Source organism: Coturnix japonica, unplaced genomic scaffold, assembly GCF_054131305.1.
Source record: "Coturnix japonica strain WE unplaced genomic scaffold, WE-NBRP24 Scf078, whole genome shotgun sequence".
Lineage (NCBI taxonomy): Eukaryota > Metazoa > Chordata > Aves > Galliformes > Phasianidae > Coturnix > Coturnix japonica.
Genome location: NW_028188981.1, coordinates 328,701 through 354,153, shown reverse-complemented (window position 1 = coordinate 354,153; position 25,453 = coordinate 328,701). Strand labels below are relative to the sequence as shown.

Here is a 25,453-nt window from a genome sequence, read left to right as displayed (position 1 = left end):
AAACGCATGACAAATAGCACTCTGTGATAGACAGCAATGTTTCAGCTGTTTCCATATATTATTATATTATTTATGTATAAATTTTATTGTATAATATTATATAATATTATTTAGTTATATATTATTTTTATATATTTATTTATTATATCCTTTAATAAACTTCCCCACCCTATTTCTGTGTCATGTTTTGCTTTGTTACAAATCACTCGCAGTGTCAATAGTAACGTGCAGTGTAAAGGCTGGGGTTGCTCCAGGCGCTGCCGCACACCAAGTACGATAAGCAAAACCCATGGCAAAAAGCACTCTGTGATAGACAGTTAGGGACGATGGCTTCCAGCTCCTCCTGCTTGTTGCCCATCCTTTGTGCTTTGGTGTAGATGACTCAGCTGAGTCATTGGCCTCCCCCAAACCCATCCTTACTCTGGCTTCAAGATGTTTTTCCTCCTGCGTAGCTTTGGCCATCTCGATAGCTTTTTCAGCTCTCATATGCTGCTGTTCACAATCCCCTCTTTGTGGTGCTAGTCTGGACCTGCTCCAACAGGTCCATGTTTTCCCTGTGATGGCTTTCCCAGGCCTGGGCACAGTGTACCAGATGGAGCCTTCAAAAGGCAGAGTAGCATGGTGCAATCACCTCCCTCTCATTGCTGGACACCCCTCTGTTGGTGCAGCCCAGGATACCATTGGCCATCCAGGCTCCAAGAGCACAGTGCTGGCTCATGGCCGGCTCTTCATCCACCAGGGCCCTCAGTTGCATCCACTTTCCACAATGGAGAACCTCTGAGCAATAGAAAAGATCTTCTCATTGTGTAAAACACTGATTTCCAGACCCCCCAAAACACTCACTGCCCACGTCCTTCTTGGCTGCTATTTCATCTGAGACACGATGAAGCTGTGGTGGTGTTGTGATTCCTGTTGTGGCTATTCCACACCAGAACATCATGAAGGACAGTGGCAGTTAAAGAGTTCGTGTCCTGGTTCCATGTTACCGCCATTGTAGGCGTTTTGGGTTCCTGGAGGGTCACGGACTGACATCCCGGGGTAACCCCGTGACAGAAGCATATGCTGAAATCACAAGCTGCCTAGAAAGAAGGAGGGAAAGGAGCACTGTTAAAGGATTTGAGGGGAACAGAGGAAACACAAGGAGTTAGAAAACACTGAAGAATTAAAGTGCATTAAAGAAAAAAACATGCTAAAGGAAAACAACAGAGCACAAGCCTGGAGTGGGATACATTAGACGTCACCTGGGGAGAGAGATGGAATCAATGAATCCTTACTGCTGTGTAATCTGTGAATGCAATGATGACACGATTAAGAATGTACAGAAGAGTTAGGCTAAGTTGTGTGGTTTTCAAAGGAATAGATGGTGCTTACACCTATCCTGGGCTCACTGAAAGCCTCTACAAAGAGCAACCTCCAAAAGAGATCCTTTCCCAATGATAATCAGCTCAAAAATGGGATCTAGGAGAGGTGGAGCCAGGCTCCACCCCTTCTGGTAGCACAGGAGATTGCCTTCACCTGTACTGCTAGTGCTGACTTACTGCTTGCCTCATGGGGTTTATCAGAGGTTCAGGCCGTGATTCAGCAGTTCCCATACAACTAAAAACATCCTTACTAACAGTTTCCAAATGGCGTCCTTCAGTGCCTGGTTTTACACTGTAGATGATTGGGTTCACTGCTGGAGGCACCACCAAGTACAGAACTGCTACCAACACATCCATGGCTGGGGAGGAGAAGGACTGGGGCTTCAGATAGCTAAAGGAGCCAGTGCTGATAAAGAGGGAGACCACAGCCAGGTGAGGGAGGCACGTGGAAAAGGCTTTGTGCTGTCCCTGCACAGAGGGCATCCTCAGCACAGACCTGAAGATCTGCACATAAGAAAGCAGAATGAACACAAATCACCCAAAAAACAAAGATGTGCTGAATGTCATAAGCCTGAGATTCCCGTGGCAGGGGTACGAACAAGAGAGTCTGAGAATGTGCAGGTTCTCGCAGAAGAACTGGTCCAGAGCGTTGACTCGGCAGAGAGGTGGTGAAAATGTATTGGTAGTGTGCAAAAGAGCATTGAGCAGCCCAGTGCCCCAGGCAGCTGCTGCCATCCAGGAGGGTCCCGTAGTGCAGGGGCTTGCAGATGGCAACGTAGCGATTGTAGAACATGATGGTGAGAAGGGAACACTCAGCAGAGAGGAAGAAGATAAAGAAAAAGAGCTGTGTAGCACATCCTGCGTAAGAGATGGCCCTGGTGTCCCAGAGGGCGTTGGCCATGGCTTTGGGGAGAGTGGTGGAGATGCAGCCCAGGTCGAGGAGGGCCAGGTTGAGAAGGAAGAAGTACATGGGGCTGTGCAGGCGGCAGTCGCAGGCTACGGCTGTGCTGATGAGGCCGTTGCCCAGGAGGGCAGCCAGGTAGATGCCCAGGAAGAGCCAGAAGTGCAGGAGCTGCAGCTGCCACGTGTCTGCCAACGGCAGCAGGAGGAACTCGCTGATGGAGCTGCTGTTGGACATGGGTAATCAACCCAGGAGAAAGAAAGGCAAGTTAGATGCGACTTCTCTTGGCACAAACCTGTACCATTCCTTGCTGACCTTCCTCCTGCTGTATAACCCAGTCCTTTTTCTTTCTGTGAGGGAAATGTTGGTTCAGATCCATGGCCTAAGACTGTTGTCATGAGTTGGAATATGAATGGAAGAGGAGAGGTCTCTCCCTGTGGTCTCTGGAGAAGGCGATCCTGACCCTCCCAGCTGGGTCCACTGTAAAGTAGCAAGAGTGCTCAGTTTTACTTATACATGCTATCCCCATGCTGGCTGTACCTCTCTCTCCCTGACAGAGCCACCATCTGTGTCACAAGGGCTGTGCTGCACTCGGTGACATCTCTGGCACCACAGCACAACTATTGCAGGTTAGTTAGGGTTAGGATTAGGGTTAAGGTTAGGGATAGAGTTAAGGTTAGGGATAGGGTTAAGGTATCATTAGGGTTAGGATTATCGTTATGGTTAGTGGTAGGATTAGGTTTAGGTTGCGGTTAGGGTTAGGTAAGGTTTTTGGTTAGGTTTAGGGTTTAGTGTTAGGGTTATGGTTTGGGTTTTGTCTTAGGATAGGTGTTAGTTTTAGGGTTAAGGTTCAGGTTAGGGTTAGGATTTATGGTTAGGGTTATGGTTAAGGTTAGGGTTATATTTAAGGGTTAGGTTAGTGTTAGACTTTGGTTTTGGGTTATGGTTAGGGTTAGATTTATGGGTTATGGTTAGGGTTAGATTTATGGGTTATCATTAGTGTTAGAGTTTGGTTTTATTTTTATAGTTAGGGATAGGGTTAGTGTTAGGCTTAGGGTTAGGCTTAGGGTTAGGGTTAGGGTTAGGATTAGGGTTGGGGTTAGGATTAGTGTTAGGGTTTGGGTTAGGGTTAGGATTAGGGTGAGGGTTAGAGTGAGGGTGACGGTGAGGGTGAGGGTGAGGGTGAGGGTGAGGGTTCGAGTTAAGATAAGGTTAGTGTTAGGCTTAGGGTTAGGGTTGGGGTTATGGAATCATTAGGGTTAGGTTTATCGTTACAATTAGGGTTAGGGTGAGGGTTAGGGTTAGGTGTTGCCATACAGCATTTCAAAAGTGAAGTTATGCAGGTCGCTGTTGTTGGGTGTCCCTCATTCCTGCTGAAAATTTCACCACGTCCGGGCTCTCAGAATCCTCCTCATCGATTGCCTCCTTCATGCCTAATTATTGAATATAGTTTTGCATCCTAAGGGTATGCCATGAGTTTTTGCTTCCTTTGAGAGATGCCGGCTCACAGGCCTAATGTCAGCCAGGCATGTTTGCAGGTGTGAGTGAGAACACACACCTGTGTGCATGTGCCCTGTCCTCGCATGACCCCCTGGCACCATCTGCTCTTCAGCGATTCTGTTATGCGGTTCTGCAGGTTGCAGTGTGATGGACAGTTCTCATTCTTTGGGTGCTGAAGTGCCTCCAGGGAAGGCCATGTCAAATACTCAGCTGCCTCCTGTGCTGGAGCTCCACAGGAATCCCAGGAGTGGCTGCTGTCTTTATTGACTTTGCTGAAAAGACCACTCAGTTCAATACCTTGTTTGTCTGAAATTTATCTTCATACTTTCTGTTAAGGTCCTGCGAGACAGAAAGAGTTGTTGCGTAGAAGAAGCTATCCGCAGAGGCTGTCCCATATGCTAAAGAAAATCATGAAGGAGAAGGCAGCACATGGTGGGTGTATTTCTGTCTGTTCACTGAAAGACTTGGGAAGCCGAGTTTCTAGATGTATATACATGGAGCAACTGTAGTGTGCACAGCAGGAAAGGATGGATCAGAGCCTTGCTGTGGTGATGCCCCTGTGTCTGAATTGCCAGTTACTTACAGTCCTGCTCTCTCTTACCTCCTTTCTAAAGAGACCCATGGAAAGCCTGTTCATAGGGATGCATTTCAGCAAGGCAGCCGTAGCACACTGCCCGTCCCTCTGAGAGAAAGAGAGGCCATGCACACAACTGGCACTCCAGGTAAGGGCCGCTCATAGAGCTCCATGGCCATGGTTAGAGGTTGCTTCCCTCCCACTGCACCCAGTTCCCAGGGACTTAGGAACTTTGTCCTTTTGGGAACAAGGCCACCAAAACCACATTCAGAAGACGGTGAGAAGGAGTAGAACCCTTCAGCGTACCTCCCTCACACAGTCACTGCATTCCAGAGCTTGCTGTGCCTCCTTTGAGGCTCCAGGCACACCAGCAGCCCGGAGCGGGGTCCATCCTGCAAACTGAGGTCCAGAGAGATGCACTGACTCACAGACGGGACAATGGCATAGAGGGAGCCTCCTTGTCCTTCTGCCTCCTCTGTGCCTGCACCATGCTGAGACTTTGCCTTTCTCTCATTCTTCACAGTGCTGTCAGAGTCCCAGGAAGCCCACCACAACTGGATCGATGGTCTTTTTCAGAGGAATCCAGGTAAGCAACGATCTGGCAGGAGTTGATAAGCTCCTGAAAACTAGGAGCGTGTAATTCATGCCCGTGCCAAGGGGAAGGAGAAGGGAAGAGGCAGGTTCAGGTGCCTGCTGAGGGGCCCTCGAGGAGTGGGGAGCTCAGGGCAGCACTCCCTGCCTGACACAGCAGTGGTTCTTGTCCATGTCACTCATAGCAGCAACTGATTAAACAGATCCACATGCTCTCCTTCTGCTCTAATGAGTTTTGTTTAGTCAGGCAACGTGTCCCAAAGGGTCACGGTGTGCCTGCCTGCAGCAGCACTACCCAGCCTCACAAGGCAAGGGTAGATTAGTGTAAAAGAAAGCTCAGAGCATGATGGAGAAGAAGGAGCAAATCAATGGTCCTGGACCATGGCAGAGCCAGAGCATAACCAAAGCTGAGAGGCAAAATAGAGACTCCAGAGTGCCTCGATGTGCAGTGCCTTTGGGAGTTCCCTTTGCTTCCCCTGGAATCGGGGAAGCATTGCAGCCTGAGGATTTTCACTTGTTCCAGGAGGCCAACAAAATGAAAAAGAATTGTGTAGCAATGTCAGATCTCCTTGAGATTGCCATTAGGACATAAGACACAGCAATGACCACATTGTTCCTCCAGGTGTGGATGGTGAAGGACGTGCAAACACCAAGAAAGTTAAAAATGCACAGAAGTACTACCTGGACATTACTATAGCCATCTCAGTTACCCTATCGGTAGTGATGGTTCTGTGCTGTCTTATTTGGTGGTGGAGGAACAGAAAGCAGTGAGTTGATCTTTACCCCCACCCCCATCGCTGTTAGATGTTTTAATTGGCTTCAGCCCAAGACAGGCTGGGCGCTCTGTGAGGAAGCAGAGCAGGGGCTCTCCTGTGCCCTCATCATGTTCCTCTCTCCACAGGCAACAATCTGAAGCTGATGAAACCCAAGATGATAGAAGCAGCTGCAGCTCAGAGTCAGATGAACAGCCTGCCTACCTTGAGAGGCCTGACAGACAGAAAGGCAAGACAGTAGCGGGGCTCAGCTGCCTCCACCTTGTCCATGGCTCACCACCAGCCTGGGCTCCATGCAACTGGGAATCTCTGACAGGTGCAGCAGCCCCCAGTCCAACCAGACATCAACGCCACCCCTCCGTCCTCCTCCGCCATCCTTTGGGGGACGGAAAGAACCTGCCCGGGCTGAAGGCTTACAGTCATCAGCCATCACTGAAAGAACGGCTGACAGGCAGATGAGTGACAGGCCCAGGAGCCCCCAGCCCCACCGGGTATCAACGCCGCCCCCCCACACCCCCCAACAGTCCTTCAGGTGGCGGGAGCGGTCCCCCCATGGTGTCAGCTCAGGGGCATCAGACACCCCAAAAACCACTGCCAAGGGGAAACAGAGCAGGCTCAGCAGCCCCGAGACCCCCGCAGCACCACCTCTGCCATCCTCCCCATCATCCTTCAAGGGACGGCAGAGGACGCCCAAGTCCCCCTCCCCTCCCAGGCTGCTCTCCCCCTTCCATCCATCAGCCTTTAGGAGGTGGGATCGGCCTCCAACAGGGTGTCAGCTCAGGGGCATCTGACACCCCAAAAACCACTGCCAGGGGGAAACAGAGCAGGCCCAGCAGCCACAAGCCCCCCCCAGCACCACCTCTGTCCTCCTCTCAATCATCCTTCAAGGGACAGCAGAGGAGTCCCATGCCCCCCTCCTGTCCATCAGCCTTTAGGAGGCGGGAGCGGTCCCCCATGGGTGTTAGCTCAAGGGCATCAGACACCCCAAAAACAACTGCCAGGGGGAAACAGAGTAGGCTCAGCAGCCCCGAGCCCCCTGCAGCATTACCTCTGCTGTCTCCCCATCTTCCTTCAAGGGACGGCAGAGGACTCCCAAGCCCCCCTCCCCTCCCAGGCTGCTCTCCCACTCCCATCCATCAGCCTTTTGGCGGTGGGAGCAGCCCCTTTCAGGGTGTCAGCTCAGGGGCATCAGACACCCCAAAAACCACTGCCAGGGGGAAACAGAGCAGGCCCAGCAGCCCCAAGTCCCCTCCAGCACCACCTCTGCCCTCTCGTTCTCCATCCATCAGGAGGTGAGAGCACCCCCAGTGTGTGGATTTTCAGGCACCATCTGACATCCACAGAAAAACTGCCGTCATCAACCTGATTTTTCCAGGATCCACACTAACTATAAATAATAATAATAATAATAATTAATAAAAATATAATAATATATAATATAATAATAGCACAGTTGTCCATGTACTGTTGTCATGTCATTACCTGACCCACTACCACACCTAGCATGTTACCTGGCATTGGCAGACAGTGATAATGCGAGTGGGAATGGCTTTAAACTCTAAGTGTGGAAACTGAGGTACATGCGTAGACGAAATTCCTCCCCCACAGGCAGTGAGACCTTGGCCCAGGCTGCCCAGAGGTTGTGGATGCCCTAAAGCCCATCTCAGGCAGGGCACGAGGGTGGGAGTACATGATGCAAAAGCGCCACTGCTTCTGCATAAGGTTTACCAGACAGCAGGCTCCATCCTGCTCTGACTAGTAGGCAATAATCTGCTTTGCAATTAGAACTAAGCAAGAACTACTAGCACATTTTCTTCCTCCTCCATTTCATTTTGCTTTGTGGGCTGGCCTGACAATCTGAAAGCGGAGAGAGACAGTGCTGTAAACCTCGTACACCTGCTGTCACTGCTCACTCTGTGACAGCAGTCACTTTATCAGAGCTCCTCGCTCTCCTGTGCTGCACAGTAAAAGCTTGGGTGAAGCACCCATGGGGGATATGGGGTGGGGATGGAGGTGATTGGCCACAGGGGTCCCTGATGCCAGCGTCTTTCTCACTCCCTCTCCTACTCCTCTCCCCACAGCCACCTGTGCAAGTGCCGGACTTGGAAGTTGTTGTGGTGAGTGCCTGGGCAGCCACACTGATTGTGCCCAAGAGTGGCTCTGTAGAGAGCTCCACAGGGGCAGCTGGGGTCTGTCCCTGCCCATTAGAGGCCACCCCTCAACTTGGCATATCCAGATTTCCCACATTTGCACTCTAGTAATCTTTTCTTTGGGTCCCCCAAATCCCTTCTCTTTGTGGCTCCAAATGCCCTCTCTTTGGGTCTCCATATCCCATCCTTTTGGAACCAACAGGTCTCCTTTCTTTGGCAGCCCGATTCTCATCTCTTTAGGTGCCTAACCCCCTGTGTTTAATTTTCCCCCATTCTCTTCCTTTTCAGATCCCCCTTCCTCTCTATTTGGCACCCACCAGTCTCTGGGCACACCTATTCCCCTCTGGGCCACACAAACCCCTGCTCTGTCCCTATGTCCAACGCCAACCCAGTGTGTCCTACTGTCCCTAGCGTGTCCCACTGTCTCAGTACATTTGGTGTGTCCCTAACAGCCCCTTTCTCCCCAGGATGTGCTCAGCAGAACAGAGGAGAATCCCCTGCGCCTGAGGTGTGTGGCCCTGGATCTGCATGTCCAGGTGAGCAGCACAGGGACACCTACAGCCCCACAGGGCACTTGGGGGACCCTGGGTGTCTCCACAGCCCTGAGGACCAGGCATCAGGAGCTGGGAATTAATTGATGGCATGGAGGGAACTGTCCGTGGAGTGTTCCAGGGAGACCTGGGCACTGTCACCTCCAGCCCTTCCCTTGCGCTCTATGGGGCCGTGCAGAGGAACGGATATGGAGGGGGCAGTGCCCTATGGATGGGCCAGAGCCACCATGCAGCTGGGACAGAGGCTGTGGCTTCTGTCCCCAGGGGACTCAATGTCCTGCCCCGGGTCTCTTGGCTGATGCCTGTCCTTCTCCTGCCCTGAGTCCTTGGGACAAACCATGCAGGGGCAAGGCTCCTCCTTGCCAGTGCTGCTTTCTGACATCCTCTGATGACCAGTGCTGCCCTCTGGTGCCCAGTGAAAATCCCGATGATCAGTGACACCCTCTGATGATCAATTAATCCCTCAGCAAAGTTACACTCTGTGTGTCTGTGTCCTTGTTCTCATGCTCAGCAGGGACTGCTGGGATCTGTCCCTGACTGGCAGTGGCTATCTCAAAGTGTTGGGAGGCTTCCCCAGCTCCATGCCATGCACACCATGTCCTGAATCCCTGTGGGCTTCCCCACCCTCTCTCATTATCTGCTCCAGAGTCCTAAAGGATGGAGCTCCTCATGCTGCCAAGCAGCCCCAGTAAGTACAGGTAGGAGCTGGAAGCCATCGTGCATGACGCAAACTAGGACTTAGCTGCCATTAACGAGACACTGTGGGACAATTCTCATGGCTGTATTTCTGCAGGGAAGGGCTATAAACTCTTCAGAAGGGAGAGGCAAGGAAGAAGGGGTAGACTTGGACTTCCCTGATCTATGCTGGAAATACAGCAGAGTGCAGAAGCAGCAACCTAGGAGGTTTCTTGAGTGTGTGGAAGATGTGTGCCCCAGAAGGGGGCTGCAGCTGCCAGTCTGGACTCCTCCATGTTGTGCGTTGGAAACGCTGCACCCCGCTGGAGTCAGGGCCAGAACCCAGCTCAGCCTGAACCGGGCTGTGCGGAGGAAGGAATGGGTTGGGTGCTGGGGAAGGGAAGCCCTTGGATCCAGGCCCTAAAGCTGCCCACCTCGGGAAAGGCAGAGAAGAACTAAACTGACAGTGGCATGAAGGAATTAAGTTTTCTTGGGATGGATTTGGATGACATTGGATAGGAAGTTAACATCACCAGCCGTCCCTCCTACAGCATGAGTAGGGCCGGCTGGTGATGTTAACTGATATATAGGAACAGCTGAAACATTGCTAACTGTCTATCACAGAGTGCTTTTGGCCATGGGTTTTGCTTATTGCACTTGGTGGGCGGAAGCGCCTGGAGCAACCCCGGCCTTTACACTGCATGGTACTACTGACACTGCGAGTGATTTGTAACAAAGCAAAACATGACACAGAAATAGGGTGGGGAAGTTTATTAGGTAATATAATAAATAAATATATAAAAATAAGATATAACTAAATAATATTATAAAATATTATAAAGTAAAAAATATACATAAATAATATAATAATATATGGAAACAGCTGAAACATTGCTGTCTATCACAGAGTGCTTTTTGCCATGGGTTTTGCTTATCGCACTCAGTGTCACAGCTGTTGAGATGGTCAGAATCATGAAGGCTGGAAAAGGCCACTGAGGTGTCAGGTCCAATGGTCCACGCGGGCGCTGGCCTGTGAGAACTCTCAGTGAATGGTGCTGGACTCTGAGGATCGGTGCCAGCATGTAGGTTGCACGCTGCTACTCCCGCGGCATCAGCAGGGCCGGCTGGTGATGTGCCGGGCCCGACGTGGTACCCGGGAGCGGCTCCGCCCCTGGGCTGGCCCTCGCCGCCTGGACCGGCTCGTGCGGCGTCTTGGGGGCCGGCTGTTGGTCTCGGCAGCCCGACGATGGAGAGGCGAGCGGCTTCGAGTCCGGGCCCGCCCTGGATGTCTGGACAGTGGCTCAGGCACCTGGGAACTGGGATCTGGACCCGATGGTGCCTGGCTGCTGCTGCCGGAGCTGCTGCTCTCTGTTGTCATAGAGCTTTGAGATGCCTGCAGCCCGTGCTGGCTGGTGGTGTTGGGGCCAGCGCTGTCCAAGTTGGTGCTGGGAGCTGTAAGGAGAGACAGAAGGTGAATGGGACAGATCTTCAACCACGGGGTGGGACAGGTTCCCATCTGTCCCGGGCCAAAGGGACTTGAGCAAGGCCTCGCCTGGCCCCAGCCCGGCAGCACGAGGCTGTTTGCCTCTTACCGGTGCCCTCTCCAGCACAGCTGTCGCACTCCCAGCTGGTTGTGACCTGACTCAAGTTGGAGCAGAGTCGGTGCGTGCCTTGTGCAGCACAGGAGCTGCAGAGGAGCAGCTGCCAGGGCCTGTGGAAAGCAACGGGTTGTGGCCGTGAGGACAAAGTGCCCTGAGCCAGGGAGTGCCAGGCAGAGCTCTGGTGCTCACTCTGTACTCCCCCAGCCCGTGGTGAGGCTGCGATGCCACGCAGAGCCCCAGAGGGCAGCTGAGGTCACTCACCCCTCTCCTGACTGCTCCCTGCCGTGGGGGTAAAGGCAGCTGCTGGCATCGCAGCGTTGGTGCCGATCTCCCAGTGCTGCATAGGCATTGTTGTCCTCCCATGTTGGTTTTCTGCCAGAGAAGAGAGGGAATGGGATGAGCACTCACTGGCCCAGGACTAAAAGTAACCCATGAAATCCATCCATCCCCATCCACCTTATCCCTGGTTCCAGCTTCCCAATGATGCTGAGGCCCATGTGAATGGCTGCCAAGGGCCAGGCATCTCAAGAGCTGTCTGAAGGACACCAACCTGAATGGGATTCGGATCCCCATAGTGAGCATATCTGTAACAAGCCAGTCCCTGTCTCTGCAGAGGGGGCACTGGAAGCAGTAAATCCCTGCACGCAGGGCCTGTTCCTGCAGCAGAAACACAAGCAGTGTGGGTGTGAGCCGGGCCTGGTGCTGCTGAGCGCCTGCAGTGCCCGTGGGGCAAGAGGAGGGCTCCTACCTGGATGCAGGCCCGGTGGAACCAGGCGTGTTGGCAGGCTGGACATGACATGGTGGTATACGACCTGCTGTCATCCATGGGCTCCATGCAAATGATGCAGGTCGTGTCCTGCGCTGATGCTGGTTCCAGTGCTTGATGTGGACGATGGACTCAGCAGTAGGACCTGGGGGAAGATGGAAGGGATGCTCCAGGTGAGAAGGGCTGCGAGGGGGGCAGAGGAACGGGAAGGAGCCCCAGGCCTTGGCTCTGGCTCTGTCAGGCTGCTGGGAGGTGTCACAGCACGTTCCTCACTGCTTTGGCTGATGCTGACAGCAGGGTTGGAGGCCCACAGGACACACCTGGCAGCTCTTACCTGAACTCTCCGAAGTATTGGGTGACACATTCACCCCCAGAGGCGCAGGACAGGTGGAAACTCCTCTCACATCCCGGCTCTGCACAGGTGATGCTGGCCCCCAGTTTGCCACAGACGAAGCAGAGCTGGAAAAAGCAGAACAGCCCCCATCAGCTGCAGGCTCAGGGCCTACGCAGCAGGTGCTACGCAGGGCGCAGGATGCGGGCAGGGCTGAGTGGCACTCTGCAGAGCTGCCTGGTGAACAGGGCTGGTCTGCAAGGGCAGGGATTTCTCCTGGAGCTGGGAGGAGGGGCTGGGATTGCTTTCTTGGGGCCAGGCTAAGCTCTCCTGGCACCAAGCTCCCTGTTCCGGTCCAGTGCTCACCGTCTGCTCTGCCTGCCTGATTGCGCGTATCAGGTCTTCTTCAAAGCAACCTGCATTTCCAGGTTGACAAAGACCAGTGGAAAATATCTGTATGAGAAGTAAAACCATGACCTTGTTAGGGCAGAAAGGAGGCAACCATTCCTTGGATGAAGATGGCAGCAGCCATGAGGGAACTCACCACACAAAAAGTATGGAAGCTGAACCCAAGTTTCTCATGTTTGTGCCCATATATGCTCAAGTCCTCCTCCACTTGACCACAGAGCACACATGCTGGAGAGGAGAGAGGAACAGCAGTGAGCACCTTGCAGGGCCAGGTGCCCCAGAAGCCATGGAGGGGAAGGGACACGGTAGGCCCAGCAGTGCCAGCAGTCAGCCACAGCCCAACTGCAGCCCCCCTGGCCAAGGAACAGAGGGGCCCTGCATGGAGCAGATGTGAGCCTCTATGTTCCCCCAGCTCCCCTCTCCACCACAGGCAGAACCCCAGCACCTCTCTGCCCAGTGTCGGGGAGCTGCGTGCAGGAATACTTTGCTCTCACCTGGCTCTCTTGAGCCGGTGGCCTCTTGTGTCCCCTCGGACATCATGTGCTTCACGGTGAGCTCTCACAGAGTGTCTATCCCAGCAATACCAGGCTTCGTCCTCTGCGTGCCAACCTATGGGAGAAGCAGAACGAGGCTGAGTTGGCAGCTCAGGCCCCCAAGTGCTGGGGAACCCTCCTCCCTCAGTAGCCTCAGGCAGCCCCTTCCTCCCTGCTCACCTCACAAGTCGCACTGATCTGGGCCTGAGCCCCGCAGCCTCAGCTCTGCTCCACACCCTGCAAGTCACAATGGCCGCTCTGTGCCACCCCCTGTGGAACCATCACACCTCACAGGGCTGGGGGCACCCAAGCAGGGGGGAGGCAGCTCTTGCAGCAGCGCACAGTCAGGGTCCCGGTGCCGGACACAGCCCTGCTGGAACCCGGTGTGTTGCTGCTGCCGAAGGCACTGGGCGACACATCCACCATCCTGGCCCCACCTGAACGCTGCGGGGCCTGTGGCTCCAGCAGTTTCCCAGTCGAGCGTTTACGTGTTGCCATCATGTTCTCCAGGCTCTGCTTGTGGTCTGTTGGCCGCTGATAGTGTACCTCTCATTCCAATAAATGACTCTAAACGACTCACAGAATCACAGAATCTCAATGCTTGGCAAAGACCTCTGAGATCACCAAGTCCCACCCCCCAGCTTCCCACTGCCCACGTCCCTCAGGGCCACATCCCCACGCTTCTGGAGCACCTCCATGGATGCTGACCCCCCCAGCTCCCCAGACAGCACATTTTCTGCTAAAGTTGACAGATTTTGCAGACTAGAATATATGCTGGTTTATTTCCAAATCAACTTTTATTGTGGCTCAAAGCCGCAGGTGAATCAGTTTATGAAGGTTTTGGGAGTTTATGAGGCTGTTCTGAGATCTAACAGGTCCTTGCTGCCCTTTAGGGGTCAGTCTTAACCTGCATTTGGTTGACATAGCAGAAAACTGAAAATCCTCAGGAACTCCCTCAAGCTTTCCAGCAAAACACCCATGTTAATTTTGGGTGAGCTCTGCTCCTTTGGGTCAGAGTTGCTCCAGGGAAGGGGCTGCAGAGAGGAGCTCACATCCATGAGTGTGGTGGGTTTTCAGTCCCAGGATATGGGCTCTCTGTGATGACAGAGGTTCATGGTGGCAGCAGTCAGCTTGGAGCCATTCACCATAAGTGTGGCATCCAGACTGCATTGCTGCCTTGAGCACCTCTGCATTATTCTTTGCTTACTCCAGCACCAGCCCTACTTTTGCAAAACACCACTGTGCAGAGGCTGGGGAGGCCCAGGAACGTGGATCCCACAGGGACTTGTGCCAAAGCTCAGAAACCTAGAAGCAAAGCTTTCCCCCATTCCACCACAAAGCCTTTGCTTCTCACATCTGAGAGGGGAGACGTGATGCCTCTGCAGTATTTTCTTCTGCAGCTTCTGCTTCTTGTGCTATAAAAATAATAAAAACATATTAAAAAAGAAACAGCAGAAGAGGATCGCATTAAGTCCTTCCTTGGAAAAGATACTTCTTGGTGTGTCAGAGACAGTTTGATGGCAAATCTGATTGTTACTTCCCTGGAATCAGTGAGCAAGTGAGCTGCTGGGAGCCAGTCACTACTGCATGAGGGCTATTATGAACTCAGACCAGATCCGAACCTTTGACACCAAGCTGGTCCTGGTGTATCTACTGAGATGGAGGCAAGAGTGCTGCCTCCTAGCACTTGGGGAATGATGGATGGGATTTGAGGCACTGCATGGGGCTGGGAAAAAATTCTGTATAATATGGCATTAGGTAGGTATTACCTCCTCGCTTAGCCCCAGCCAGGTAACAATCTGGCTTCTTGGGAACAATACAATAAACCAGAGTGAGAACCACAGCAAAGCTGCTGTGCATTCCCAGATCCTCAGTTTGGGGCCTTGTTAGAACTTCAAATGAAATCATCTGACATCCAGATAACAGGGAAATAAGGCACCATGTCCTGGCTGGGAAGGCAGGCTGCCTTGATGCTTAATTGCTGTCACATGCCTTCCAGTCTGAGGCAGCACTTCTCACTCCATTTTTCTGAGGCCTAAAGAGTGAATACGTGCAGCTCACAAGAACTGGATCTGAACTGTATTTCTGAAGGTAGAAAGGCTGCACCAAAGCATCTCCCAGCAGATAGCAGGAAAAGCTGAATTTAGCAACATCACAAAAGCTTCTGACTCAGAACCCGTCCTGCCCGGCCATGCACACTGCCACATGTCCCAGCCCATACTTTGCCACCAGCAGCCAGCAAGCAGCATCATGTGAAGAAATCATTTTTCCTTCAGGGTTGGAATTAAGCCACACTTTGTGCCCCTGCTGCTGGCCAGGGCGGGAAGGCTGCAGATCAGCTTGGGGTTCTGCTTCAAAACACTCCACACCGGCTCGAGCTGACCTCAGAGCAATCCATCCCAGGTTTTCCCTCATAATGAAGAGTTGAAGACCCCGCTGCCAAAATATTCCCCCTGCAACCACCTTCTCGGGCCTCCTGCTCCCTGTCCCCGCAGACTGGTTGCTGGGGTTTTGCACTGTATTGGCACACAAATCATGCCTAGAGGTAGCCAAGACGCACTGTGCACTTTCAGGCCAGCATCCACCTGTTGCAAATTAAGACTGACGCTATCTCTGGGAGGGCCACCAGCAAGCAAGCTGGGCTCTGCTTGCCAAGGCAGGATGTGGTGAGCTGGCAGCTCCTTCCTCTGTCACACAGCACCTAAAGCAGCCTAGGATCTGAACGGGTCTCACTTGGGACAGAGGACATTACATGTTTTCTCTCATCTTTCCACATCTCCAGCATGGTTTCCCAGAAGCACACAGATGCCCAGGAGCCCCCAGCCCAGCACACTGGCAGCAGAGCATGGCCAGCACACCCTTCCCCTTGCAGTGGTGCCAGCACACTCCAGCCCCCCCACTCAGCTCCTCCACAGATGTGTCTCTCACAATAAACCCCTCGATGGAACTCTTCCAAGTGTTTGCAGGAAAAGAGATCAGATAATCTTACTCTGAATCACACCAAATGTTAATTTGAAATACCACACTGTACAGCTGAAATCTTCTCTTTATATTCTACACCTGGATGCTTTGCAAAGCATTAAAAGATTCCTCTGTAGCAGCAACGTTGCAGGATCCCCTGAAAAACCTCGACCTGCTTTTTGTATGCCCTGCTCCAAGCAAAGAGCCAAAGTTCTGGATAAAAGCTGCCTTTGTGCATCAACTGAACTCCGCCGGTCTCACCTGCTGCCTGTAGATTCTTCTGATAGGGTTTTTCATGTGATTAATTCTCTTCACATAAGCCACAAGGTACAACTTGCTCACTTCCACTGCATTTTCCTGCCCTAGCTGTTCCCATGGACCCAAAGGCAGCAGAATATCACGTGCAAGCTTAAAGCAAAGGCTCTATGTAGGTGTGAAAGGAGCTGCATAATCATAAATTGTCATTCAAAGCAGCTTCCCACCGAGGTGTGAGTGAAAAGGGTTGTGCGGAAAAGCAAATCACACGCAACAAAATGAGAGTGATATTTATGGAAGGGGTTTCAGAACTGCCCTGCAAACCCTCTGCTGAGCACCGCAGCTCGCCCCCGCCTGGAGGACAGCGGTGCTGACCCCCACAGTGCTGTGGGCCCATTGCAAGCTGCTCAGCTGCAGAGAGGTGCAGGTGGGCTCAGGGCTGCAGTCAGCCCACAGAAGAATGTGAAGGGATGGGCCCTTGAGGCGGCTGCTTCCTTCACAGCATCAGACAGGCAGCTTGCTTTCCCGGTATCTGGGACAGGCGCAGGGATGAAGTTTGCTGCACTTGGCCTAAATGCTGTGTTTCCTGGGAGAGAGGAAGGAGGATGTCCTAGATGGGAGAAATAGACCACATCTTGGTTTGGACTCTGCTTCTTTCATGGGTTTTCATGTTGGGTACATTGGGAGAGTTCCCATTTGCAACACGGGAGGTCCCCGTTGGATGTTAGGAAGAAGATGTGTGCTGAAAGAGCGGTCGGGCACTGGCACAGCTGCCCAGGGAGCTGGGGAGTCAGCGTCCATGGAGGTGCTCCAGAAGTGTGGGGATGTGGCCCTGAGGGACGTGGGCAGTGGGCAGCTGGGGGGTGGTCAGTGGGACTCAGTGATCTTAGCCTGGTCTTGGCCAACCATAGAGATTCTGTGATTCTGTGAGTCGTTTATTGGAAGGAAAGGTAATCAGAGGCCAATAGCCCACAAGCAGAGCCTGAAGAACATGACAGCAACACGTAAACGCTTGACTGGGATAGTGCTGGAGCCACAGGCCCCGCAGCGTTCAGGTGGGGCCAGGAGGGTGGATGTGCCGCCCAGTGCCTTCAGCAGCAGCAACACACAGAATCACACAGAATCACACAGAATGACCCGGGTTGGAAGGGACCTCAAGGATCATGTAGTTCCAACCCCCCTGCCTAGCAGGGCCACCAAACAGACACATTTACTAGATCAGGTTGCCCAGGGCCCCGTCCAACCTGGTCTTGAACACCTCCAAGGACGGGGCATCCACAACATCCCTGGGCAGCCTGTGCCAGGGCCTAACCATTCTCCTAGTAAAGAACTTCCCCCTAACATCCAAGGAGGCTCCAGCCCCCTGATCATCTTCCTGTCCCTCCTCTGGACCCTTTCCAAAATCTCCATGTCTTTTTTGTACTGAGGGCTCCACACCTGGACACAGTACTCCAGATGGGGCCTCACAAGAGCCGAGTAGAGAGGGACAATCACCTCCCTATCCCTGCTGACCACCCCTCTCCTGATGGAGCCCAGGATCCCATTTGCTTTCTGGGCTGCCAGAGCGCACTGCTGGCTCATGTTGAGTCTTTCGTCCATCAGGACCCCCAGGTCCTTCTCTGCCGAGCTGCTCTCAAGGACCACTCCTCCCAGCCTGTACAGGTGCCTGGGGTTCTTCCGGCCCAAGTGCAAAACCTTGCACTTTGCTGTGTTGAACCTCATTAGGTTCACCCGAGCCCAGCTTTCCAGCCTGTTGAGGTCCCTCTGAATGGCATCCCTTCCTTCCACCGTATCGACCGCACCACTCAGCTTGGTGTCGTCAGCAAACTTGCTGAGGGTGCACTCCATTCCCTCATTGATGTCATTAATAAAGATGTTAAAGAGCACCGGTCCCAAGACAGGTTCGGCACCGGGCCCCTGACTGTGCGCTGCTGCAAGAGCTGCCTCCCCCCTGCAGCCCCTCCATCTACAGCTGCAGCACCATTCCCTCATGGCCAAGGGCATCTAGAAATGGTGCCTGCCACACCCACACCGGCCTGAAGTGACCTTGGTGCTGCTGCACACTGAGGGGCAGGAAGACCCCAACAAGGTGAGTGCAGCAGAGGGGGGTGTCTGGGACACCCCATAGAAGCAGAGTCCCCAGTAACCAGATCTGTGTGCAGGATGATGAACACAGAGAAGACTGGAAAGGCAGAGAAGAACTAAACTGACAGTGGCATGAAGGAATTAAGTTTTCTTGGGATGGATTCGGATGACATTGGTTAGGAAGTTCACATCATCAGCCGGCCCTCCTACGGCAACAGTAGGGCCAGCTGGTGATGTTGACTGATATACAGGAACAGCTGAAACATTGCTAACTGTCTATCACAGTCTGTGCATGCGGGGTGCAAGGCTGAGCTGGGCCTGCCCGTAATGGTGGCAGTCAGCAGAGCTCGACCAGGCGACGCAGAGCGGAGCCTGCAGCTGTGCTGCTGTTACCGACAGCCTCTGCAGCACACTTTGCCTCTACTAACACTGCCATCTCCTGGGCAGCACTCTGCTGTCTGCTTCAGCCTTCCCCATGAGCAGGGCTGGTGCTTCCTGCCAGGCCTTGAGCCGTCTCTGCGGCAGCGCCTGGAGCAGCCCCGGCCTTTACACTGCATGGTACTACTGACACTGCGAGTGATCTGTAACAAACCAAAACATGACACAGAAATAGGGTGGGGAAGTTTATTAAGGGATATAATAAATAAATATATAAACATAAGATATAACTAAATAATATTATAAAATATTATAAAGTAAAATATATACATAAATAATATAATAATATATGGAAACAGCTGAAACATTGCTGTCTATCACAGAGTGCTTTTTGCCATGCGTTTTGCTTATCGCACTCGGTGTCACAGCTGTTGAGATGGTCAGAATCATGAAGGCTGGAAAAGGCCACTGAGGTGTCAGGTCCAATGGTCCACGCGGGCGCTGGCCTGTGAGAACTCTCAGTGAATGGTGCTGGACTCTGAGGATCGGTGCCAGCATATAGGTTGCACGCTGCTACTCCCGCGGCATCAGCAGGGCCGGCTGGTGATGTGCCGGGCCCGACGTGGTACCCGGGAGCGGCTCCGCCCCTGGGCTGGCCCTCGCCGCCTGGACCGGCTCGTGCGGCGTCTTGGGGGCCGGCTGTTGGTCTCGGCAGCCCGACGATGGAGAGGCGAGCGGCTTCGAGTCCGGGCCCGCCCTGGATGTATGGATGGGCTTCCGTCGGCTGTTGTGGAAGCCCTGGAGGACCCCGGTGCTGCCGGTGTGGTGTAGCTGCAGCTCTGAGCACCTGGGCTTGCTGTCTGCCTGCTCCCAAGGTGTCTCTGGGGCCGGCTCGGAAATTCTGGGGCCCGGCGCTGCAACGGAGAGCGGCTTCTTGTCCGGGCCCGCTGTCCCTGCCTGCACCTGAGGTTGTAGCCCAGTGCAGCATTGCGGTGGAATGGCCGGCAAGGTCTCCTCCGTTCTGGCCTGTTCTGGCTGGACAGGCCACTGCTCTCAGGCACGCTGGAACTGGGAGCTGGCTCCGATGGTGCCTGGCTGGTGGTGCCGGAGCTGCTGCTCTCTGGTGTCACATACGATAGAATCGGCTGCAGTCCCTGCTGGCTGGTGGTGCTGAAGCCAGCAAGACTGGAGCTGGTGCTGGAGGCTGTAAGGGGAGGCAGGAAGGTGAGCAGGATGGAATTCCAGCCATGGGGTGGAACTGGCTCCTGTTTGTCTCGGGCTGGAGGGACTGGAGCAGGGCTGCTCTGAACAGCCGCTGCCAGGCCTGGCCTGGCCCCAGCCCAGCAGCACGCGGCTGTTTGCCTCTTACCGGTGCCCTCTCCAGCACAGGCGTTGCACTCCCAACTGGTTGTGCCGTTACTCAAGAAGGAACAACGCCGGTGCGTGCCTCGTGCAGCACAGGAGCTGCAGAGGAGCAGCTGCCAGGGCCTGTGGAAAGCAATGGGTTGTGGCCATGAGAACAGAGCACCTGAGCCAGGGAGTGCCCGGCACAGCTCTGGTGCTCAGTCTGTGCTCCCCCAGCCCGTGGTGAGGCTGCGATGCCACGCAGAGCCCCAGAGGGCAGCTGAGGTCACTCACCCCTCTCCTGACTGTGCTCTGCCACGGGGATAAAGGCAGTTGCTGGCATGGCAGCGTCGGTGCCAAACTGCCAGTCCTTCATAGGCGTTGTTTTCCCACCATAAAGAAATCCTGCCAGAGAAGGGTGGGAATGGGATGAGCACTCACTGGCCCAGGACTAAAAGTAACCCATGAAATCCACCCATCCCCATCCACTTTATCCCTGGTTCCAGCTTCCCAATGGCGCTGAGGTCCATGTGAACGGTTGCCAAGGGCCAGGCCTGCCGGGGCAGTCCTTGGGCGGGCACAGCTCTTGTTCCCTCACACCTCAAGAGCTGGCTGAAAGACACCAACCTGTTTGAGATTCGGATCCCCACAGTCAGCATCTCTGGTTGGAACGTCTGTTGGTCTCTACATTGGGGGCACTGGAAGTTGTGATATCTAGAGCACAGGGCCATTCTCTGCAGCAGAAACACAAGCAGTGTGGGTGTGAGCCGGGCCTGGTGCTGCTGAGCGCCTGTGGTGCCCGTGGGGCAAGGGGGGGGCTCCTACCTGGATGCAGGCCCGGTGGAACCAGGCGTGTTGGCAGGCTGGGCACACCATGGTGCTGTACGACCTGCTGTCACCTACGGGCTCCATGCACATGACGCAGGTCGTGTTCGCCGCCGGTTCTGCCTGCACTGCCTGCTGCGGGCAGTGCTCCCAGCAGAAGGACCTGGGGGAAGATGGAAGGGATGGTCCAGGTGAGAAGGGCTGTGAGGAGGGCAGAGGAACGGGAAGGAGCCCCAGGCCTTGGCTCTGGCTCTGTCAGGCTGCAGGGAGGTGTAACAGCGCGTTCCTCGCTGCTTTGTCTGGAGCCGACAGCAGGGTTGGAGGCCCACAGGACACACCTGGCAGCCCTTACCTGAACTCTCTGAAGTATTGGGTGACGCATTGGCCCTGATAAGCGCAGGGGAGATGGAAGCTCCGCTCACATCCCGGCTCTGCGCAGGTGATGCTGGCCCCCGAAATGCCACAGACGAAGCAGAGCTGAAAAAGCAGAACAGCCCCCATCAGCTGCAGGCTCAGGGCCTACGCAGCGGGTGCTACGCAGGGCACATGATGCGGGCTGGGCTGGGTGGCACTCTGCAGAGCTGCCTGGTGAACAGGGCTGGTCTGCAAGGGCAGGGATTTCTCCTGGAGCTGGGAGGAGGGGCTGGGATTGCTTTCTTGGGGCCAGGCTAAGCTCTCCTGGCACCAAGCTCCCTGTTCCGGTCCAGTGCTCACCGTCTGCTCTGCCTCCCTCACTGTGCGTGTCAGGTCTTTGAAACCAAAACGTGCCTCGTTGTTGTCTTGCACGTGTTCACAAAGACCGTTGGCAAATCTCTGTACAGGAGGAAAGAGCACAGTCTAGTTAGGGCAGAAAGGAGGGAATCACTGATTGGAGGAAGGTGGCAGGAGACACAAGGGAACTCACCGCACAAAATTCATGGTAATTCAATCCGCGAATGCTCTGTTTCCACCCAAGGATGCCCGAGTCCTCATCCACTAGGCCACAGAGCACACATGCTGGAGAGGAGAGAGGAACAGCAGTGAGCGCCTTGCGGGGCCAGGTGCCCCCGGGGGGTGTCCCTGGGGCTGCTATGTGCCGTTTGTGCCAGCTGGGGGGCAAGGCCACAGGCCGTGGATGGAGGGATACTTGGCTCTCACCTGGCAGCTCTCCCGAGCTGGCAGCCTCCTGTGTCTCTGCACACGCCGTGCGCATCGACCGCAACCAAGTGCAGAGTGTCTGTCCCATCACTGCTGGGCTTTGTCCTCTGCGTGCCAACCTATGTGAGAAACGGGACCAGGCTGAGTTGGCAGCTCAGGCCCCCAAGCGAGAACTGGGGAACCCTCCTCCATCCCTCCCTCCCTCCCTCCCTTGGCAGCCTCAGGCAGCCCCTTCCTCCCTGCTCACCTCACAAGTCGCACTGAGCTGGGCCTGAGCCCCGCAGCCTCAGCTCTGCTCCACAGCCTGCGCATCACAATGGGCGTTCCGTGACACCCTCTGTGACACCATCACACCTCACAGGGCACTTGTGAGGTGAGCAGGGAGGAAGGGGCTGCCTGAGGCTACTGAGGGAGGAGGGTTCCCCAACACTTGGGGGCCTGAGCTGCCAACTCAGCCTCGTTCTGCTTCTCCCATAGGTTGGCACGCAGAGGACGAAGCCTGGTATTGCTGGGATAGACACTCTGCGAGAGCTCACCGTGAAGCACATGATGTCCGAGGGGACACAGGAGGCCACCGGCTCGAGAGAGCCAGGTGAGAGCAAAGTATTCCTGCACACAGCTACCCGACACTGGGAGAGGTGCTGGGGTTCTGCCTGTGGTGGAGAGGGGAGCTAGGGGAACATAGAGGCTCACATCTGCTCCATGCAGGGCCCGTCTATTCCTTGGCCAGGGGGGCTGCAGTTGGGCTGTGGCTGCCTGCTGGCACTGCTGGGCCTACAGTGCCCCTTCCCCTCCATGGCTTCTGGGGCACCTGGCCCCGCAAGGTGCTCACTGCTGTTCCTCTCTCCTCTCCAGCATGTGTGCTCTGTGGCCTAGTGGATGAGGACTCGGGCATCCTTGGGCACAAACAGAGCATTCACGGATTGTATTTCCATGAATTTTGTGCGGTGAGTTCCCTCGTGTCTCCTGCCACCTTCCTCCAATCAGTGATTCCCTCCTTTCTGCCCTAACTAGACTGTGCTCTTTCCTCCTGTACAGAGATTTGCCAGTGGTCTTTGTGAACAAGTGCAAGGTACCAACGAGGCTCGTTTTGGTTTTGAAGACCTGACACGCACAGTGAGGGAGGCAGAGCAGACGGTGAGCACTGGACCGGAACAGGGAGCTTGGTGCCAGGAGAGCTGAGCCTGGCCCCAAGAAAGCAATCCCAGCCCTTCCTCCCAGCTCAAGGAGAAATCTCTGCTCTTGCAGACCAGCCCTGTTCACCAGGCAGCTCTGCAGAGTGCCACCCAGCCCAGCCCGCATCCTGTGCCCTGCCCAGAGGTGCGGGGCCCGCTGCGTAGGCCCTGAGCCTGCAGCTGATGGGGCTGCTCTGCTTTTTCAGCTCTGCTTCGTCTGTGGCATTTCGGGGGCCAGCATCACCTGCGCAGAGCCGGGATGTGAGCGGAGCTTCCATCTCCCCTGCGCTTATCAGGGCCAATGCATCACCCAGTACTTCGGAGAGTTCAGGTAAGGGCTGCCAGGTGTGTCCTGTGGGCCTCCAACCCTGCTGTCAGCTCCAGCCAAAGCAGTGAGGAATGCACTGTGACACCTCCCAGCAGCCTGACAGAGCCAGAGCCAAGGCCTGGGGCTCCTTCCCGTTCCTCTGCCCTCCTCACAGCCCTTCTCACCTGGACCATCCCTTCCATCTTCCCCCAGGTCCTACTGCTGGGTCCATCGTCCACATCAAGCACTGGAGCCAGCATCAGCGCAGGACACGACCTGCATCATTTGCATGGAGCCCATGGATGACAGCAGGTCGTATACCACCATGTCATGTCCAGCCTGCCAACACGCCTGGTTCCACCGGGCCTGCATCCAGGTAGGAGCCCTCCCCTTGCCCCACGGGCACTGCAGGCGCTCAGCAGCACCAGGCCCGGCTCACACCCACACTGCTTGTGTTTCTGCTGCAGAGAATGGCCCTGTGCTCTGGGCTTCACAACTTCCAGTGCCCCCAATGTAGAGACCAACAGACATTTCTACAAGAGATGCTGACTGTGGGGATCCGAATCTCAAACAGGTTGGTGTCTTTCAGCCAGCTCCTGAGGTGTGAGGGAACAAGAGCTGTGCCTGCCCAAGGACTGCCCCGGCAGGCCTGGCCCTTGGCAGCCATTCACATGGGCCTCAGTGTCACTGAGAATCTGGAACCAGGGATAAAGTGGATGGGGATGGATGGATTTCACAGGTTACTTTTAGTCCTGGGCCAGTGAGTGCTCATCACATTCCCTCTCTTCTCTGGCAGCACTTCATTATGGTGGGAAAACAACGCCTATGAAGGACTGGCAGTTTGGCACCGACGCTGCCATGCCAGCAACTGCCTTTATCCCCGTGGCAGAGCACAGTCAGGAGAGGGGTGAGTGACCTCAGCTGCCCTCTGGGGCTCTGCGTGGCATCGCAGCCTCACCACGGGCTGGGGGAGCACAGACTGAGCACCAGAGCTGTGCCGGGCACTCCCTGGCTCAGGTGCTCTGTTCTCATGGCCACAACCCATTGCTTTCCACAGGCCATGGCAGCTGCTCCTCTGCAGCTCCTGTGCTGCACGAGGCACGCACCGGCGTTGTTCCTTCTTGAGTAACGGCACAACCAGCTGGGAGTGCAACGCCTGTGCTGGAGAGGGCACCGGTAAGAGGCAAACAGCCGCATGCTGCTGGGCTGGGGCCAGGCCAGGCCTGGCAGCGGCTGTTCAGAGCAGCCCTGCTCCAGTCCCTCCAGCCCGAGACAAACAGGAGCCAGTTCCACCCCATGGCTGGAATTCCATCCTGCTCACCTTCCTGCCTCCCCTTACAGCCTCCAGCACCAGCTCCAGTCTTGCTGGCTTCAGCACCACCAGCCAGCAGGGACTGCAGCCGATTCCATCGTATGTGACACCTGAGAGCAGCAGCTCCGGCACCACCAGTGAGCACGGACTGCCGCCACCCCAAGGCTCAACAGCACCAGAGAGCAGCAGCTCCAGCACCACCAGTGAGCACGGACTGCCGCCACCCCAAGGCTCAACAGCACCAGAGAGCAGCAGCTCCAGCACCACCAGTGAGCACGGACTGCCGCCACCCCAAGGCTCAACAGCACCAGAGAGCAGCAGCTCCAGCACCACCAGTGAGCACGGACTGCCGCCACCCCAAGGCTCAACAGCACCAGAGAGCAGCAGCTCCAGCACCACCAGCCAGGCACCATCGGAGCCAGCTCCCAGTTCCAGCGTGCCTGAGAGCAGTGGCCTGTCCAGCCAGAACAGGCCAGAACGGAGGAGACCTTGCCGGCCATTCCACCGCAATGCTGCACTTGGCTACAACCTCAGGTGCAGGCAGGGACAGCGGGCCCGGACAAGAAGCCGCTCTCCGTTGCAGCGCCGGGCCCCAGAATCTCCGAGCCGGCCCCAGAGACACCTTGGGAGCAGGCAGACAGCAAGCCCAGGTGCTCAGAGCTGCAGCTACACCACACCGGCAGCACCGGGGTCCTCCAGGGCTTCCACAACAGCCGACGGAAGCCCATCCAGACATCCAGGGCGGGCCAGGACTCGAAGCCGCTCGCCTCTCCATCGTCGGGCTGCCGAGACCAACAGCCGGCCCCCAAGACGCCGCACGAGCCGGTCCAGGCGGCGAGGGCCAGCCCAGGGGCGGAGCCGCTCCCGGGTACCACGTCGGGCCCGGCACATCACCAGCCGGCCCTGCTGATGCCGCGGGAGTAGCAGCGTGCAACCTACATGCTGGCACCGATCCTCAG

The 25,453-nt window shown here is 55.2% G+C and overlaps 3 protein-coding genes across 5 annotated transcripts in view; 1 reads left to right on the top strand and 2 right to left on the bottom strand.

Annotated features, from left to right (window-relative positions):
- LOC146751541 (uncharacterized) overlaps positions 1 to 25,453 on the top strand; it is a 91,122-nt gene that overhangs the window by 42,759 nt on the left and 22,910 nt on the right. The window contains exons 4-8 of one of the 3 annotated variants that reach the window (XM_085534165.1): positions 4,099 to 4,194; positions 4,377 to 4,484; positions 4,860 to 4,922; positions 5,550 to 5,694; positions 5,829 to 7,137. The exons of 1 other annotated variant lie outside the window; for it this stretch is intronic. In XM_085534165.1, the coding sequence (XP_085390291.1) occupies positions 4,099 to 4,194; positions 4,377 to 4,484; positions 4,860 to 4,922; positions 5,550 to 5,694; positions 5,829 to 6,159 (743 nt within the window). In that variant the 3' untranslated portion in view covers positions 6,160 to 7,137. Of the gene's footprint in view, positions 1 to 4,098; positions 4,195 to 4,376; positions 4,485 to 4,859; positions 4,923 to 5,549; positions 5,695 to 5,828; positions 7,138 to 25,453 lie in introns of those variants that run through there. One more of the 3 variants, XM_085534168.1, reaches the window with a different exon arrangement.
- LOC146751543 (uncharacterized) lies at positions 9,322 to 11,263 on the bottom strand. Its single transcript, XM_085534197.1, has 4 exons — positions 11,228 to 11,263; positions 10,939 to 11,049; positions 10,669 to 10,787; positions 9,322 to 10,528 (listed from the first exon to the last, which is right to left on the bottom strand). The coding sequence occupies exons 1-4, from the start codon at positions 11,257 to 11,259 to the stop codon at positions 10,188 to 10,190; spliced, it is 603 nt and encodes a 200-aa protein (XP_085390323.1). The 5' UTR covers positions 11,260 to 11,263; the 3' UTR covers positions 9,322 to 10,187.
- On the bottom strand, positions 18,956 to 21,806 carry LOC107309800 (E3 ubiquitin-protein ligase PHF7-like). Its single transcript, XM_085534207.1, has 9 exons — positions 21,701 to 21,806; positions 21,468 to 21,559; positions 21,278 to 21,376; positions 20,916 to 21,040; positions 20,564 to 20,726; positions 20,228 to 20,472; positions 20,033 to 20,143; positions 19,764 to 19,882; positions 18,956 to 19,598 (listed from the first exon to the last, which is right to left on the bottom strand). The coding sequence occupies exons 1-9, from the start codon at positions 21,786 to 21,788 to the stop codon at positions 18,982 to 18,984; spliced, it is 1,659 nt and encodes a 552-aa protein (XP_085390333.1). The 5' UTR covers positions 21,789 to 21,806; the 3' UTR covers positions 18,956 to 18,981.

Coding starts and splice junctions, on each gene's coding strand:
- LOC107309800 (XM_085534207.1), bottom strand. CDS start 21,788: ATGGGACAGACACTCTGCACTTGGTTGCGGTCGATGCGCACGGCGTGT. Junction 20,473..20,563: donor TCCACCGGGCCTGCATCCAG/GTAGGAGCCCCC, acceptor TTTCTGCTGCAG/AGAATGGCCCTGTGCTCTAG. Junction 19,883..20,032: donor AGAGCACAGTCAGGAGAGGG/GTGAGTGACCTC, acceptor TGCTTTCCACAG/GCCCTGGCAGCTGCTCCTCT.
- LOC146751543 (XM_085534197.1), bottom strand. CDS start 11,259: ATGCTCACTATGGGGATCCGAATCCCATTCAG. Junction 10,788..10,938: donor AGGGAGCAGTCAGGAGAGGG/GTGAGTGACCTC, acceptor TGCTTTCCACAG/GCCCTGGCAGCTGCTCCTCT. Junction 10,529..10,668: donor CTGTGCTGGAGAGGGCACCG/GTAAGAGGCAAA, acceptor CTCTCCTTACAG/CTCCCAGCACCAACTTGGAC.